General features: G+C 40.9%; 1 protein-coding gene across 1 annotated transcript in view; it reads left to right on the top strand.

Annotated features, from left to right (window-relative positions):
* Positions 1-208: 208 nt before the first annotated feature.
* The window catches only part of PPM1L (protein phosphatase, Mg2+/Mn2+ dependent, 1L), a 445,625-nt gene continuing 432,353 nt past the window's right edge, over positions 209-13,480 (top strand). Inside the window, exon 1 of the mRNA XM_006861791.1 lies at positions 209-607. Coding sequence (XP_006861853.1) covers positions 209-607 — 399 coding nt within the window. The remainder of the gene's footprint in view (positions 608-13,480) is intronic.

The following is a 13,480-nucleotide window of genomic DNA, read 5'->3' on the forward strand; positions in this document are numbered from 1 at the left end:
GGGAGACAAAAGGGAAACTGCCTCGGCTCGCAGTGCCTGCTCGGAGCAGCCTGCTCTCCAGCTTCCCGTTCGGCTCCGCGCGCCTGTTACCCAACCCTTAGCCGCCGCTCTGCCTCCCTCCCCGCGGGCTGTCCCCGCAGTGTTCCCGGACTCGGAGAGCCTTCGGGGCGCGCGTGGCTGCTGGTGTTTGGGGCTCTAGCGATAATAAATGATAGAGGATACAATGACTTTGCTGTCTCTGCTGGGTCGCATCATGCGCTACTTCTTGCTGAGACCCGAGACGCTCTTCCTGCTGTGCATCAGCCTCGCGCTGTGGAGTTACTTCTTCCATACCGACGAGGTGAAGACCATCGTCAAGTCCAGCCGGGACGCCGTGAAGATGGTGAAGGGCAAGGTGGCAGAGATCATGCAGAACGACCGGCTCGGGGGGCTTGACGTGCTGGAGGCCGAGTTTTCCAAGACCTGGGAGTTCAAGAGCCATAACGTGGCTGTGTACTCTATCCAGGGTAGGAGAGACCACATGGAGGACCGCTTCGAAGTTCTTACGGATCTGGCCAACAAGACGCATCCGTCCATCTTCGGGATCTTTGACGGGCACGGGGGCGAGGTAGGACTTCCCCAGGACTTTATTTCTGTCTCCCTTTCCCCCTCTCCGTGTGTAAACAACAGCGTGTTGTGTGCGCGGCGGGCTTGGACCTGGGTGCGAGGGGCGTGGTGATGACCTGGTACTGCGCTGGACAAAGCCACTCGGTCCAATGTGGCTCAAGTTGCCCCAAACACTCTTTTGTCCAGGTCTTTTAGGCTGAAGGTCCGATTTGGGGAAGAGACATCCACAGCCTGTTTTGTGCCTCGTAATTTATGAGTGCAAGTGACTGTGCTAGTTTTTTTTTGAAATTAACTGCAAGAATTAATGATACCTCCTTGAACTTTAGCTTCGGGCCTCAGTGCCCTTGTTCTCGGGTTTGGGGCCCAGCTCAGCACAAGGCAGGAAGAAAATATCTTTGATGCTCTATTAGGGAAAAGACACTAAATCAGAGCGAAAGAAGCTCCTTCCCATCTTTGGGGATAAACCCGAGGGGCAACAGTGCGCTTCTTCCGAACTCCTTCAACTTTGTGTAAGTGCAGTCGGACCAGTTGACTGGAGCGCCTTGCTGGCCGCCTTATTTTAGCTGAATCGCACTCGGGACTGAGATGTCCCGGCCTTTGCAGAGGTGGCAATGCCCGCAGAGGAGGCGGTGCCCAGACCTCACTCCTCTTCTTTGGTCGGCGTGGGGCCCCAGACGTTTCCCCGCTTCTATACTCCTTTGTTTGGGCTTCATCTGTGAGCAGGAAAGGGGGCTAGAAACCGGTTCAGATCCCTCTCGCACATTTCTGTGGCACACAGGGTGCGCGCTAGGGTTCAGGTTCAGGTTTTCCTGGAGGACCCGGCGAGGGTTTGATTCAGTTCGAGGGCATCGAGCTCAGGCTGATGAGGGGGAGAATATGGCTTCACTTACTCCGGGTCAACCCATCTTTCTTAATTTTGCAGTTTGTAACAGTTTAATTGCTGCATACTTTTTTTTTTTTTAAGATGATGAAGAGGAGCGTATTTCACTCCAACCCTCACCGAGTCCTAAACCCATTTGCCCTCTTGCAAATTTCCCACCCCCAACTGTATTCTGGGCGCTTTCTGGTGGATTGTAGGAGATGTCATTCTCCCTTTGTTTTGTGAACATTGTGAAAACTCGCAGTTGCGTGTCTCATCTACATTCTTTTTGATATAAAGCCACTCCACCTACTACTGTGCTAATCTTTCAAAATGATTTACCGCCTTGCAGAACCAATTTTGCCAGGAATGGCAGGCAGTAGAAAACTTATTTGAGAAAACTGAAATCAGTTTCTACAGCTTTCCCATTGACCAAGGAGCCCACCCCGACCTCCTTTTTATGTTTTTCAAAATGAAAAAATTCTCACTTGTTTAATTTTGCCCCCTTTTGTATAGAGTGGGGTTTCCCCCCACTTGGTCATTTAGTAGATGAAAATTGAGAAGTTAATTGAAGGAAGAGTTACTGTATACTTGGATAAAAATATATCTGAATGACAAGATGATAAATGATTTTTTTTGGTTTTTACTTGATTCAGAATGTTTATATTTTCATTTTACTGTTTAGGCAACTGTTATTGTTGTTGTTGTTAAGTGCCATGGAGTCAATTCGGACTCATGTTGTTGTTGTTATGTGCCGTGTAGTCGGTTCCGACTCATAGCGACCCTGTACAGGGTTTCCGAGGCTGTAAATCTTTACGGGAGCAGAAAGCCTCATCTTTCTCCCGTGGAACAGCTGGTAGTTTCGAACTGTTGACCTTGCGGTTCGCAGCCCAATTCGTAACCACAACGCTACCAGATCTCATGTTGTTGTTGTTGTTCAGTGCCGTCGAGTCGGTTCCGACCCATAGCGACCCTGTACAGGGTTTCCGAGGGTTTCCGAGGGTGTAAATCTTTACGGGAGTAGAAAGCCTCATCTTTCTCCCGTGGAACAGCTGGTAGTTTCGAACTGTTGACCTTGCGGTTCGCAGCCCAATTCGTAACCACTACGCTACCAGATCTCATAGCGACCCTATATAGGGTTCCCAAGAAGCAGCTGGTGGGTTTGAACTGCTGTCCAGTGCTGATCCTACAGCATCACATCAGAACTCCTTTATTTGCCTCGACTGTTGTAAATTGTTTAATAAGCTTATATAGTTTTACATTAAATTTGATGACATGACTCTCAACTTCTAGTCTTAGAGAGAACACTTTTATTTTTATTTTATTATTTTTAATGTTTTCACACTTTTATTTTTAATTTAACGATGTACATGTCATATATTCATGTTGCAAACCTTTCACATTCTGAGTGTAATGTATTGACATGTTTTAAGCCTGCATGGGTACATGAAGAATAGTTTAAAGAAAAAAAAAAAAAATGTAAAAATTGGTACTGTAAAACCTGAAAGTTGCAGAGCCAGGCAGGTTTCAGGCTGAAAATTTCCCAATCCTATCTTATGCTAAATGCCACCCAGAAAAGGGGACATGAGAGATGTTTTTATTTCACTGAAAGCATTTTACATATACATGACTTTTCATTACATTAAAATCAGTCAATCAATAAAGGAAGTGGTGATCATTGTTAGCCAAACCATGAAATGCTTCACTGTGCCTTACATTGAAAATGCTTGGTGTTTGCAAAATAATTAATATTATCAGTCCACTTAAAATAGAATAATTGTTCTCTCTATAACATTTTACAGGGTACAGCCTTTTAGCTTTATATTAGGGAAAAATAAGGGGAACATGCTGAAAAAAACTTTAGTTGCTACTGGGAGTGCAGTAATAACAAATAATATTAGATAATTTCTATAAATTTTTTAATAGAAATTATTTTTATAAATCTTTGGAAGAAGATCCCACCATGTAATTCTTGTCGATTTTTTGTTGTTTAGCTTCTTTATCATCCACCAGATGAGGGTGCCACTGTTTGATTCTGACATAGATGAGTTATCTACTTTAAGGAAAAAGGGAACCTTTTCTAAACTCTCCGTGATTTGAATATGTATTATCTGTAGAGTGGTACAGAAGACAAATGAAAAGTTTGGTTCATTTATCAGAAATATAAATGAAACAATTATTACTAATTACTCAGGCTAGTAGGAGTCCTAGAGTGGCGCTGTAGGATAAGCACTGGATCGCAAGGTCAGTTTGAACTACAAGGTAGGTGGTTCAAACTCACCAGCCACTCCTTGGAAACCCTATCCAGGGTTGCTATGAGTCGAAACCCACACAGTGGTACTTAACAACAACAGGCCATAAAAAAAGCAGGGATTATCTATAATCATAGTGCTTTCAAGATCCAGAAGAGCTCTCTGACCCACCTTGTATATCCATTGCATCCAGGGTTTTAGATGAGATGCTGATGGTAGAGAAGTTGTGACCTTCCTAAGACTACATGGCTAGTTTGAGGCCTTGGTTTGGTGATCTTCATTTATTTTTATTTTTTTGTAGTTTGGGTGAAACTACAGAGCAAATAAGATTTCAGTTCAACAATTTGAAGCCACAGCTGGCTAAAGTGACTCCACCTTGTTAGGAGAGAGGTCATTACTTGGTCTGTTCTTTCCTGGTGTGGCACTGTAGGTTAATGTGCTGGACTGCAAAGGTTTGAACCACCAGGTCAGTGGTTCATGCTCACCAGCCACTCCTCAGAGCCCTGTACAGTCACTATGGGTCAAAACTGACTCGAAGACAATTAACAACAACAACTTTCCTTTAGGCTGATCAGTGTTTAACACTCATCCTGAAGGCTATTATAGGAATAAAGAAGTTCTGGAAGTTCTTCTGAGGGATAAGCACAACTTGAAATAGGCAGAACAAGGAAAACGTTTCTGAAAGGCCTGTGACCTTCAACCTAAGCCTCAACTCACTGTAAATCCACTTTTTCCTTTCTTTTTGGATTGGCAGTCTTTGGCCGATATGACTCTTATTCTCAAAGTTTCAGTCTAGTGAGATAGACCTGGATACCAAAAATTATAGTAACGGTGTATTTTGAGTGTTATGGGAACACACAAGAAGGATATTTCAGACCAGGAGGTTGTTGTTAAGTCTGTTCTGACTCATTCTGACCCTCTATAGGGTTTATGAGGAACAGCTGGTGGGTTTGAACCACCAACCTTGCGGTTACAGTCCAGTACTTATTCTGCAGTACCACATGAAGATATCACACCAGGTGGTAGGCCCAGGGAAAGAAACCTTGAAGACATCATTCACTCGGTGATTTAGAAGCATAGGTTTTGGCTTGAGATATGGGTTTGATGCTGAACTACTTTATACTAGCTGTGTGACCTTGGACAAGTTGCTTAAGTATTGTTATCTTGGAGTTTCTTTATCTGAAAAATAGGAATAATAATGTATGTAAGGTACACTCTCACTGTTGTATTATCCCTATCTGAAGTAGGAGGCCTGGTGTGGTGCTATAGAATAAGCACTGACTGCAAGGTCAGCGGTTCAAATTCACCAGCTGCTCCTTGGAAACCCTCTACAGGGCCACTATGAGTTGGAATCAACTTGACGGCACTTTAACAACAAAGAACGACTTAATGGAGAAAAGTACTTGAAAGAACAAAGCTCAGAGATTTAGAAGTCTGAAATGTTGTAGCAACAATGTCTAAGATAGAGACTATGGGCATCACAACTTGGATTACTAGAAAGAACAGGGATAATTCATTAGGCATCCCCCCAACTTTCTCTCTCTCTTTGCTCTAACTTTCGGAGTAATTATTATTACTCATTCAGGATTCCAGGCATTCTAGAAATGAGAATGCGATATCCTGGCTTCAAATTTTCTCATGAATGGAAAGGATTATTCTCTATGATTAATTAATAAATTGACATTCTGATTTGTACTTTAGCTTCTAATGAATTGGGAGGTTGTTTTTTTGGCTGTGGTGGTTGTGTGCTGTCGAGTTGATTCCGACTCATAGTGACCCTGTATAGGGTTTCTGACGCTATAAATCTGACACTGAAAGATGCGGAAAGTCTCATCCTTTGCCCTCGGAGCAGCTGGTGGTGGGTTCGAACTGCTGAACTTGCGGTTAGCAGCCCAACTTGTAGCATACTACGCCACCGGATGTTGTTAAGTGTAGTCAAGTCAGTTTTGACTCATAGTGACACTGAATAGGATTTCTGAGGAGGGTTTGATCTGCCAACCTTATAGTTAACAGTCCAGTGCTTATCCTACAGCACCACACCAGGACTTGAGTTCTTGTTGTTGTTGTTAAGTGCTGTCGAGTCAATTCCCACCCATAGCCACCCTGTATACGGTTTCCAAAGAGCGACTGGTGAGCTTGAATCGCTTACCTTGTGATTCAAATGACTTTGCAGTTCAGCACATTAACCCACTGCACCACACCAGGACTCTGGACTTGAGTTATTGTTGTTAATTGGTGTCTAGTCAGTTTCGACTTATAGCGGCCCTGTATAGGGTTTTTGGGGAGCAGGTGGTGAGCTTGAACCGCCAACGGCTTTGCCGTCTGGTGCATTAACTGACAGCGCCACACCAGGACTACTGGACTTGAGTTAGAATGAGTTAATTTCCTTCAGCCTATTCAACTGTGGGTTCTTTGACACAGATATTTCTGTGGACTTGTTTATGTTGAGGAGCAGATAAGATGCTATGATTTTTTTATAGATGATGACATCTTAAGAAAGAGCCTTGAAAGTGTCTTAAAAAACTTTATCTTGGTACTTCAATAAGCCACCTTTTTCCATGATGCCCTTAGGCCTTGAGCCATTCTAACCACCACACTGTGAGAGGATACTTGACTGTGTATCTAAAGCTAGGGAAGTTACTGTGTTGTTGTATAACAAGATTAAAACAACAAAAAGCTAAAAAATAAAAAAGCAGATTATTGATTGATATGGAATTTTAAAAGTAAAAAAAAAATATTATCTAGGAAAATGGTTCTTAATGTGGTTATCTGTAATTTTTATCCACATGCAAAAGGTGAGTTTTTTACTTTTTATATTAGCCAAAAGAAATATCACTAGTCTTTTGTTGCAACTTTGTCAATGTTCATAGCTAAAACCTTTCTGGAAGAATAGTTATGTGCTGTATGTACTTACGGGCATTACTGTATTAAAGGCCATATATCTTGACAATTGACACACTGCTTGGCCAATGCTTAAAATTTAGAGCTCCCATTTTGCATCACACAGAAGTTGTACATGAAATGTTTGTCAGGAGCTGTAGTCTTGACACAATACTTTTCAGAAGCTCAGAAGGAAACTGCTTATGAAGGGTTGTCTGAAGGACATACAATCTAGTTTTTCAGATCATAGTTCTTAACTTTTCTTAGATCATGTTTGTCTTTGAGAATGTTATTAAACTACAGGCATATTCCCCAGAAAAATGGACATATGTGTAAAAATTTGTTTATAATTTCAAATATCAGTAAATGCACTGAAGTTTGTGGGTCCCAGGCTAGTTTGTTGTTGTTGTTAAGTACTGTGGAGTTGGTTCCGACTCACAGTTTCCGAGGCTGTAAATCTTTACGGGAGCAGAATGCCTCATCTTTCTCCCGCGGAACCACTGGTAGTTTAGAACTGCTGACCTTGAGGTTGGCAGCCCGACTTGTAAACACTACACTACCAGAGCTCCTTAGTTTAGAGTGGGTGAAATCTGTTTCTGATCAATCTAGACATGTAGGGAGCGGTGTACCTGCATTTGTTTCCTTGGCCCTTCTCTTCATTATTTGCATTTATTTGCTTGTGTGTTACGATTTGCCTTTAGGGTTATGAAGAATAGCCATATAGAGCTCTTTGACAAATCACTTGCAAGGATGCTGTTGAAGCTTTTATTTGTTATATTATAGAGTGTCCTCTATAAGAACGATGGGAGAAATAGTTCTGAGATAGCCTTTTGTTTTTATTTTAAGGATGCTGAATCATGAAACTGACAGGGTCACCCAGGTATGTTGGCTGCTAGAAGTGTTAGAGTCTAATCTCTGACTTACCTCTAGCAAATGTGAAAATTTTAGAGAAAACATTCATTTGGTGTGTGAATCTCACTCCCAGAACAGCTTATACTTCCGATATTCAATTTTCCTATGTCCAGTTTTTCTCTTTCCCCTTTTACATGTGTCATTTTGACGTGTTGTAGTATATGTATTTATGTAGATTTCATTAGATTCTTTCTGAAATAAGTCTGAGCCCTGAATAAATAAATTATGAGTGGCACAGTGAATGATCTGCTTTTGAGACATTACAGATACTGTTAGTAAATGTTTGATTTCCACATTACTGATGTATGAGGGGCCTTTGGATTTAGTGTGGACAAATGCCTTATGGTTTAAGAAAACATTCAGAATCAAATGTAAATTTCTGCAAAAAAAGAGAGTGTGTTTTTTCTTTTCTTTTTTTGTTTAATGAAACCCCCATCCTGTGCTTCGGTTCTTCTTTGTAGGTAAAGGTAGAATCCAGACTATTGATTTTGTTGCATTTTCTAAACCGGTTGATTAGAAATTCCATTCAATTAAGCTAGCATGTTGCTGTTGTTATTGAGTGCCTTTGAGTTGGTTCTGACTTGAAGTGACCCTGTGGACAGCAGAATGAAACACTGCCCTGTTCCGCACCAGCCTTACAATCATTGTTGACCCATTGCTGCTGCCACTGTGCCAATCTATCTGGTTGGGGGTTTTCCTCATTTTTGTTGACCTTCCACTGTACCAAGCATGATGTCTTTCTCCAGGAACTGGTCCCTCCTATTAATGTGTCTGAATTATGAGAGATGAAGTTTTGCCATCCTGGCTTCTAAGGAGCATTCTGGCTGTATACTTCTTTCAAGACAGATTTATTTGTTCTTCTCTCAGTCCATAGATAACTTTATAATATTCTTCACCAACACCATTGCTCAAATGCATCAATTCTTCCACAGTATTCTGTACTCATTGCATTTTATACAAAGTCTGTCTTATATGGAATCCTGGTGTGGGCTGATCCAGGGTCAGCACTGGACTGAGACTACAAGGTTGGCAGTTTGAACACATCAGCTGCTCCTTGGGAACCCTATACAGACAGGGTCGCGTTGAGTCAGAACCAATTTGGCACTTAACAACAACACTATTTCTTTTTAATATATCAAAACAGAGAAGGTACAAAAATAGGGAAAATATTACTGAAGTTGAGGAAAACCTGCTTTAAACAAATGGAGTTATCTATCTTTACCAATTGTGCCTATATTTTCATTCCTTCATTGTACAACTCTCTATTTTGATATACTTAATATTTCTCTCTCTCTTTTTTTTTTTTTTTTTTTTGAGTCCTGGTGTGGTGCTGTGGGTTAATTTCTGGACTGCAAGGTCAATTTGAACTGCAAGTCCAGAGGTTCAAACTCATTAGCTGCTCCTGGGAAACCCTATACAGGGTTGCTATGAATGGGAACCTACTCAATGGCACTTAACATCAACAATAATTCTTTTTAGATTGATTTGAAATTTTTTTTCTCATTTAAATACACATCTGGTGCTGCTACTGTTGATTTCTGTCATTGAGTCAGTTCTGCCTCAAAATGACCCTGTGTATGAGGATTAAGGTTATGTGTTAGCTTGACTGGGCCATGATTCTCAGTGGTTTGGCAGTTAATGTAATGACAGCATCAATTTCCATTTTGTGATCTGATCGCATTTTCTCCTGATGCTGATTTTTACATAATGAGCTGGTCGTTGGAACCTAACATGCCAGTGAGTGCTGAGTGGGCGTACAGTGAAACCTGTGAGAGCCAGAACTTGATGGGACTACTTTGGGTTTTCATTTCTTGTGAGTCTTTTACCTGTGACAGAATGTAGTCTTACCACTTTTCTAGTGTCAGTTTTAGTGGAAATATTTGCATTTTCCTTCTCTGATGGGTTTCTGTATTATATAGATTCAGCATTTGCAGGTTTTACTGTATTTATTTTGAAAGGAAACTCCATATCACTGTGAGTGGAAAATCAATAAAATGAAATTCTTGGCTTCTAACCTACTAAGAAGCTGTCTCCATTTGGATGGAGCCAAATGATTCTAAAATATTCCTCTTATTGTCTATGTCTAAGGAGCCCTGGTAGCATAGCGGGTTATACATTGGGCTGCTAGCTGCAAGGTCAGCTGTTCCAATCTACCAGCCTCTCTGTGGGAGAAAGACGTGGCTTTTTGTTCCTGTAAAGAAACCTCTACAGGGTCACTATGAATTGGAACTCACCCGATGGCACACCACTATCACTACCACCAGTCTCTGGTTGCCTCTAGAGTCCCACTACTCCCTTTTGCTTTTTATGAGCAGAAATTTGGCTTTTAAGATTTAATTGGAGTCATGGTATGTTGCTACAGGATAATTCACTGGACTGCAAGGTCAATTTGAGCCACAAGGTGGGCGATTCAGACCCACCAGTCACTCCTAGGAAACCCTAGACAGGGTGGCTATGAGTCAGAACCGACTCGACGACACTTAACAACAATAAGATTTAGTTGCTAACCATAATTTGAAGCAAGGAAGCTGCTTATTCACCTTGCAGGTAAGGAAGCCTAGTCTGGAACATCTGTTTCTACTATGACTCTCGTGATAAGAAAGCTCTTATATTATTATTATTATTATTTATTTGGTGTACACTTACAAAACAAAAATATGTATTAATTTAAATGTCCAAAGGACACATTCTGTCAACCAGCCTCCTGCTTACAGGCATACAACCATTCTCAATCCATAGGCTGAGATCCCGTAACTGCACTGTCTGTTCATGCCATCACCTCTGCTGTTGCTGCTTTTCTAGATAAGGATTTTCTAGATAAGCATCACACTCCACTCATGCACTTCCTTCTTGATGGTCCTGGGATTGTCTGTTCCTGAAATGAGAGATGAACTATTCCCTCCTTTTAGTTACACGTTTTCTATAATTACAGTAGTGAGAATTGCAATTAATCCTGCTAACAGTTTTGATATACTCACAATTGAGTAAAATCCCCATCCCGTTTCACCAGATCCATTTGGAAAAGGGAAACTATTCAGTGGGGATTCTACCTGAACCCCTTCCCCCCAGTTCTGAAACTAAGCACACTCATGCAAGTTTGTAAGCCAGCTACTTTGTACCTTATGGTTGTGGTTGTGTGCCACCGAGTTGGTTCTGACTCAGTGACCCTGTATAGTGTTTCTGAGGCTATAAATCTTTACAGCAGCAGAATACCTCATCTTTCTCATGTAGAGCAGCTGGTAGATTTGAACTGCTGACCTTGTGCAGCCCAGTTTATAATCCACTGTGCTACCAGGGCTCCCTGTTTTTGAAAGCCAATGTCAATTTCGATAGATAAGCTCTTATGTGTATAATAACCCAGGATTATGGACACTCCAGTTAGAAACTACCAGCCGTTCCATGGGAGAAAGATGAGGCTTCCTGCTCCCCTAAAGATTTACAGTCTCAGAAACCCCGTGCAGGGTCGCTATGAGTCAGAACTGACTCCACGGCACATAACAACAACAACAACAACTGTTTACGCATTCAGTTTTAATGCAGGTAGGAAGGCATTATATGGATGAATTTGCATCCTTTGTAGTTTATTTAAAAAAAAAAATCACAAGTTTTGGTTGTACTATGCTTGCAATGGACAAGATACATCAATGTGCTGGGACCCATAGTAGAGAATGCTTTGCCTGCAGTTTAAGGAATAGACAGGTAAGGAGAATGGCAAATGCTGATGCACCTGTTATCAGCACTAATCTTGAAAGCCATGCTGAGGAGTCTGGGCTGTGTTCTGTAGCTATTTCTGAGTGGTGGACTGTCAAAAGACTTATGCTTTAATGATTCTGTTCCTCTAACCTATATAAATGATTGATTTGTTTAACATTGGAAAGGTCAGGAAGGGTGGCAGCAGGGATAGCAGGTGTCCAATAGGAAGCCTGAGCCACAGCTGTGAGGATGAAACCCAGGGGTATGGACCATTCCTAGTAGATGTATTCAGGTGGTAAGACTACTGCCCATGTTTCCAGTATGGCACCATCAGCACGATGGAGGAGCAAATTCAGACAGTTGTGAGTTTGACTATAGATTTGTTTCCTTTCTCACTTACATTTAGACATTTTCTGAGATTCATAAAACGTTGCTTAATCACTTACAAGTTAGCTCTTGTAAAACATTATTTCTGCCATATCTTATCTAAATGGACACAATTCTAAAATTGTGAAAATATATATTATATACCTGATTTATTTCAATGGAAAGGCATTTATTATTGATTCACTTAGTTTCCAGGACTAATTTAGGTTTTGTTACAGGATTAAAGAATAGGACCATGGCTTCCGTTCTCTTAAATGATTTTATTTTCCTGACAGTGATTTTAAAATGAAAAGTACTATTATTATTCAATCTCATATGCCAGTATTCCCTGGGTTCTGTCCAATTATAATATAGGCTCATAATTCATTAGGGGCTCAGTTTTAAAAAAGTGATAATTTTGACTTTGAATATTTAATATTTAAAGCATTTGTTCTGTTTTGTACTTGTATTACTACAATAGTGTATTTTTTTGGCTTACTTTTTATTATCATATTCATAATAAAATGAATATGAAGGTAGTAGCATAGTGGCTACTAGTTGAACTGCTAACTTCAAGATAAGCAGTTCGAAACTACCATGGGACAAAGATTTACAGCCTCAGAAAAACTATGCAGGATCGCTATGAGTCGGAACTGACACCAGGGCACACCACCACCTTTTATGATCCTATTTAAAAAGCATTAAAATAAACCTGTAACATGTTAAACATATCTAAAAATGATTTTAAAATGATAGAATTGACAGGTAATATAGAAAAGAAAAACAGATACTCCAACCCAAAATACATATCTTGTTATCCGATCACATCCAGAGTTGTGATGTTGGAGTATTATTTGCCGATTTTTTTTTTTAATCCTAACCCTAATCCTGGTAACCACTAGCTTTCTGTCTTGATGGCTTTTGCCTAGATAGTTCATAGAAATTCTTTGATATCTGACTTATCAATATTTTTTCTTTTATATCTGACATATTTCACTGAGCATGTTTTCAGAGTTTATTCATGTGGTGGTTGTATCAGAACTTCATTTCTCTTTCTGGCTTATAATGTAAATACCACATTTTTCTTATCTATTCATCTGTTGTTGGGTTGTTCCTAACCTTTGGTTATTTCAAACAATGCTGCAATGAATAGTGGTGTATAAGTGTATGTTTGTGTTGCTGCCTTCAATCCATTTCCTTTGGGAATATATCTAGGAGTGGAGTTGTTACAGCGAATATCCACCATATATCTACTCTTCAAGAGAGGGCCTTGCCTTATACTGATTAATAATAGTCAGGTCAGGCAGGGTTTCTATGAAGCAAAGGTTTATTATAGGAAAGAGGCTTGTAAATAGAGACCAGGAGGGCTTAACACAACTTCAGTCTGCCCAAACAAAGTTGGGCTTTAAAAGATCTGGAGTAGGGAAAAGGCATCATGTTTATTCATAGGGACAGGTGGAGATTTCTGGGAAATGGCCCGTTTAGAAGGGGTCATTGCTACTTGGGTGTATGTGCAGCATTTCTACAAGATGGAGTCCACCAAAAGGCCCGTGGTAAGAGCAGATAGAACTTTTTCTGAGATGTGAGGTGAGGGGTTCTTTGGGACTCCTCCCAGGGGCTAGCAGTCTCCTTTGCCCTAGTAGAAGGTTTGTCCCTTAGAGTTATGCCTAGGGCAATAGGTAACCACTCTGACTGTAAAATACCTCACAAGGAAGTAAAAATACAGAATTTTATGGGTGGTCTTCCTTAATGGCAAGTTCCATAGATTATGGAATTTTGGGAGGTGGTCTTTTTTAATGACATGTCCCAAGATGGAGTCCTGGTGTGGTGCTGTGGGCTAATGTGTCAGACTGCAAAGTCATTTGAACTGCAAGGTCGGTGGTTCAAGCTCACCAGCTGCTCCTTGGAAACC

Source organism: Chrysochloris asiatica, unplaced genomic scaffold, assembly GCF_000296735.1.
Source record: "Chrysochloris asiatica unplaced genomic scaffold, ChrAsi1.0 scaffold00043, whole genome shotgun sequence".
Classification (NCBI taxonomy): Eukaryota; Metazoa; Chordata; class Mammalia; order Afrosoricida; family Chrysochloridae; genus Chrysochloris; species Chrysochloris asiatica.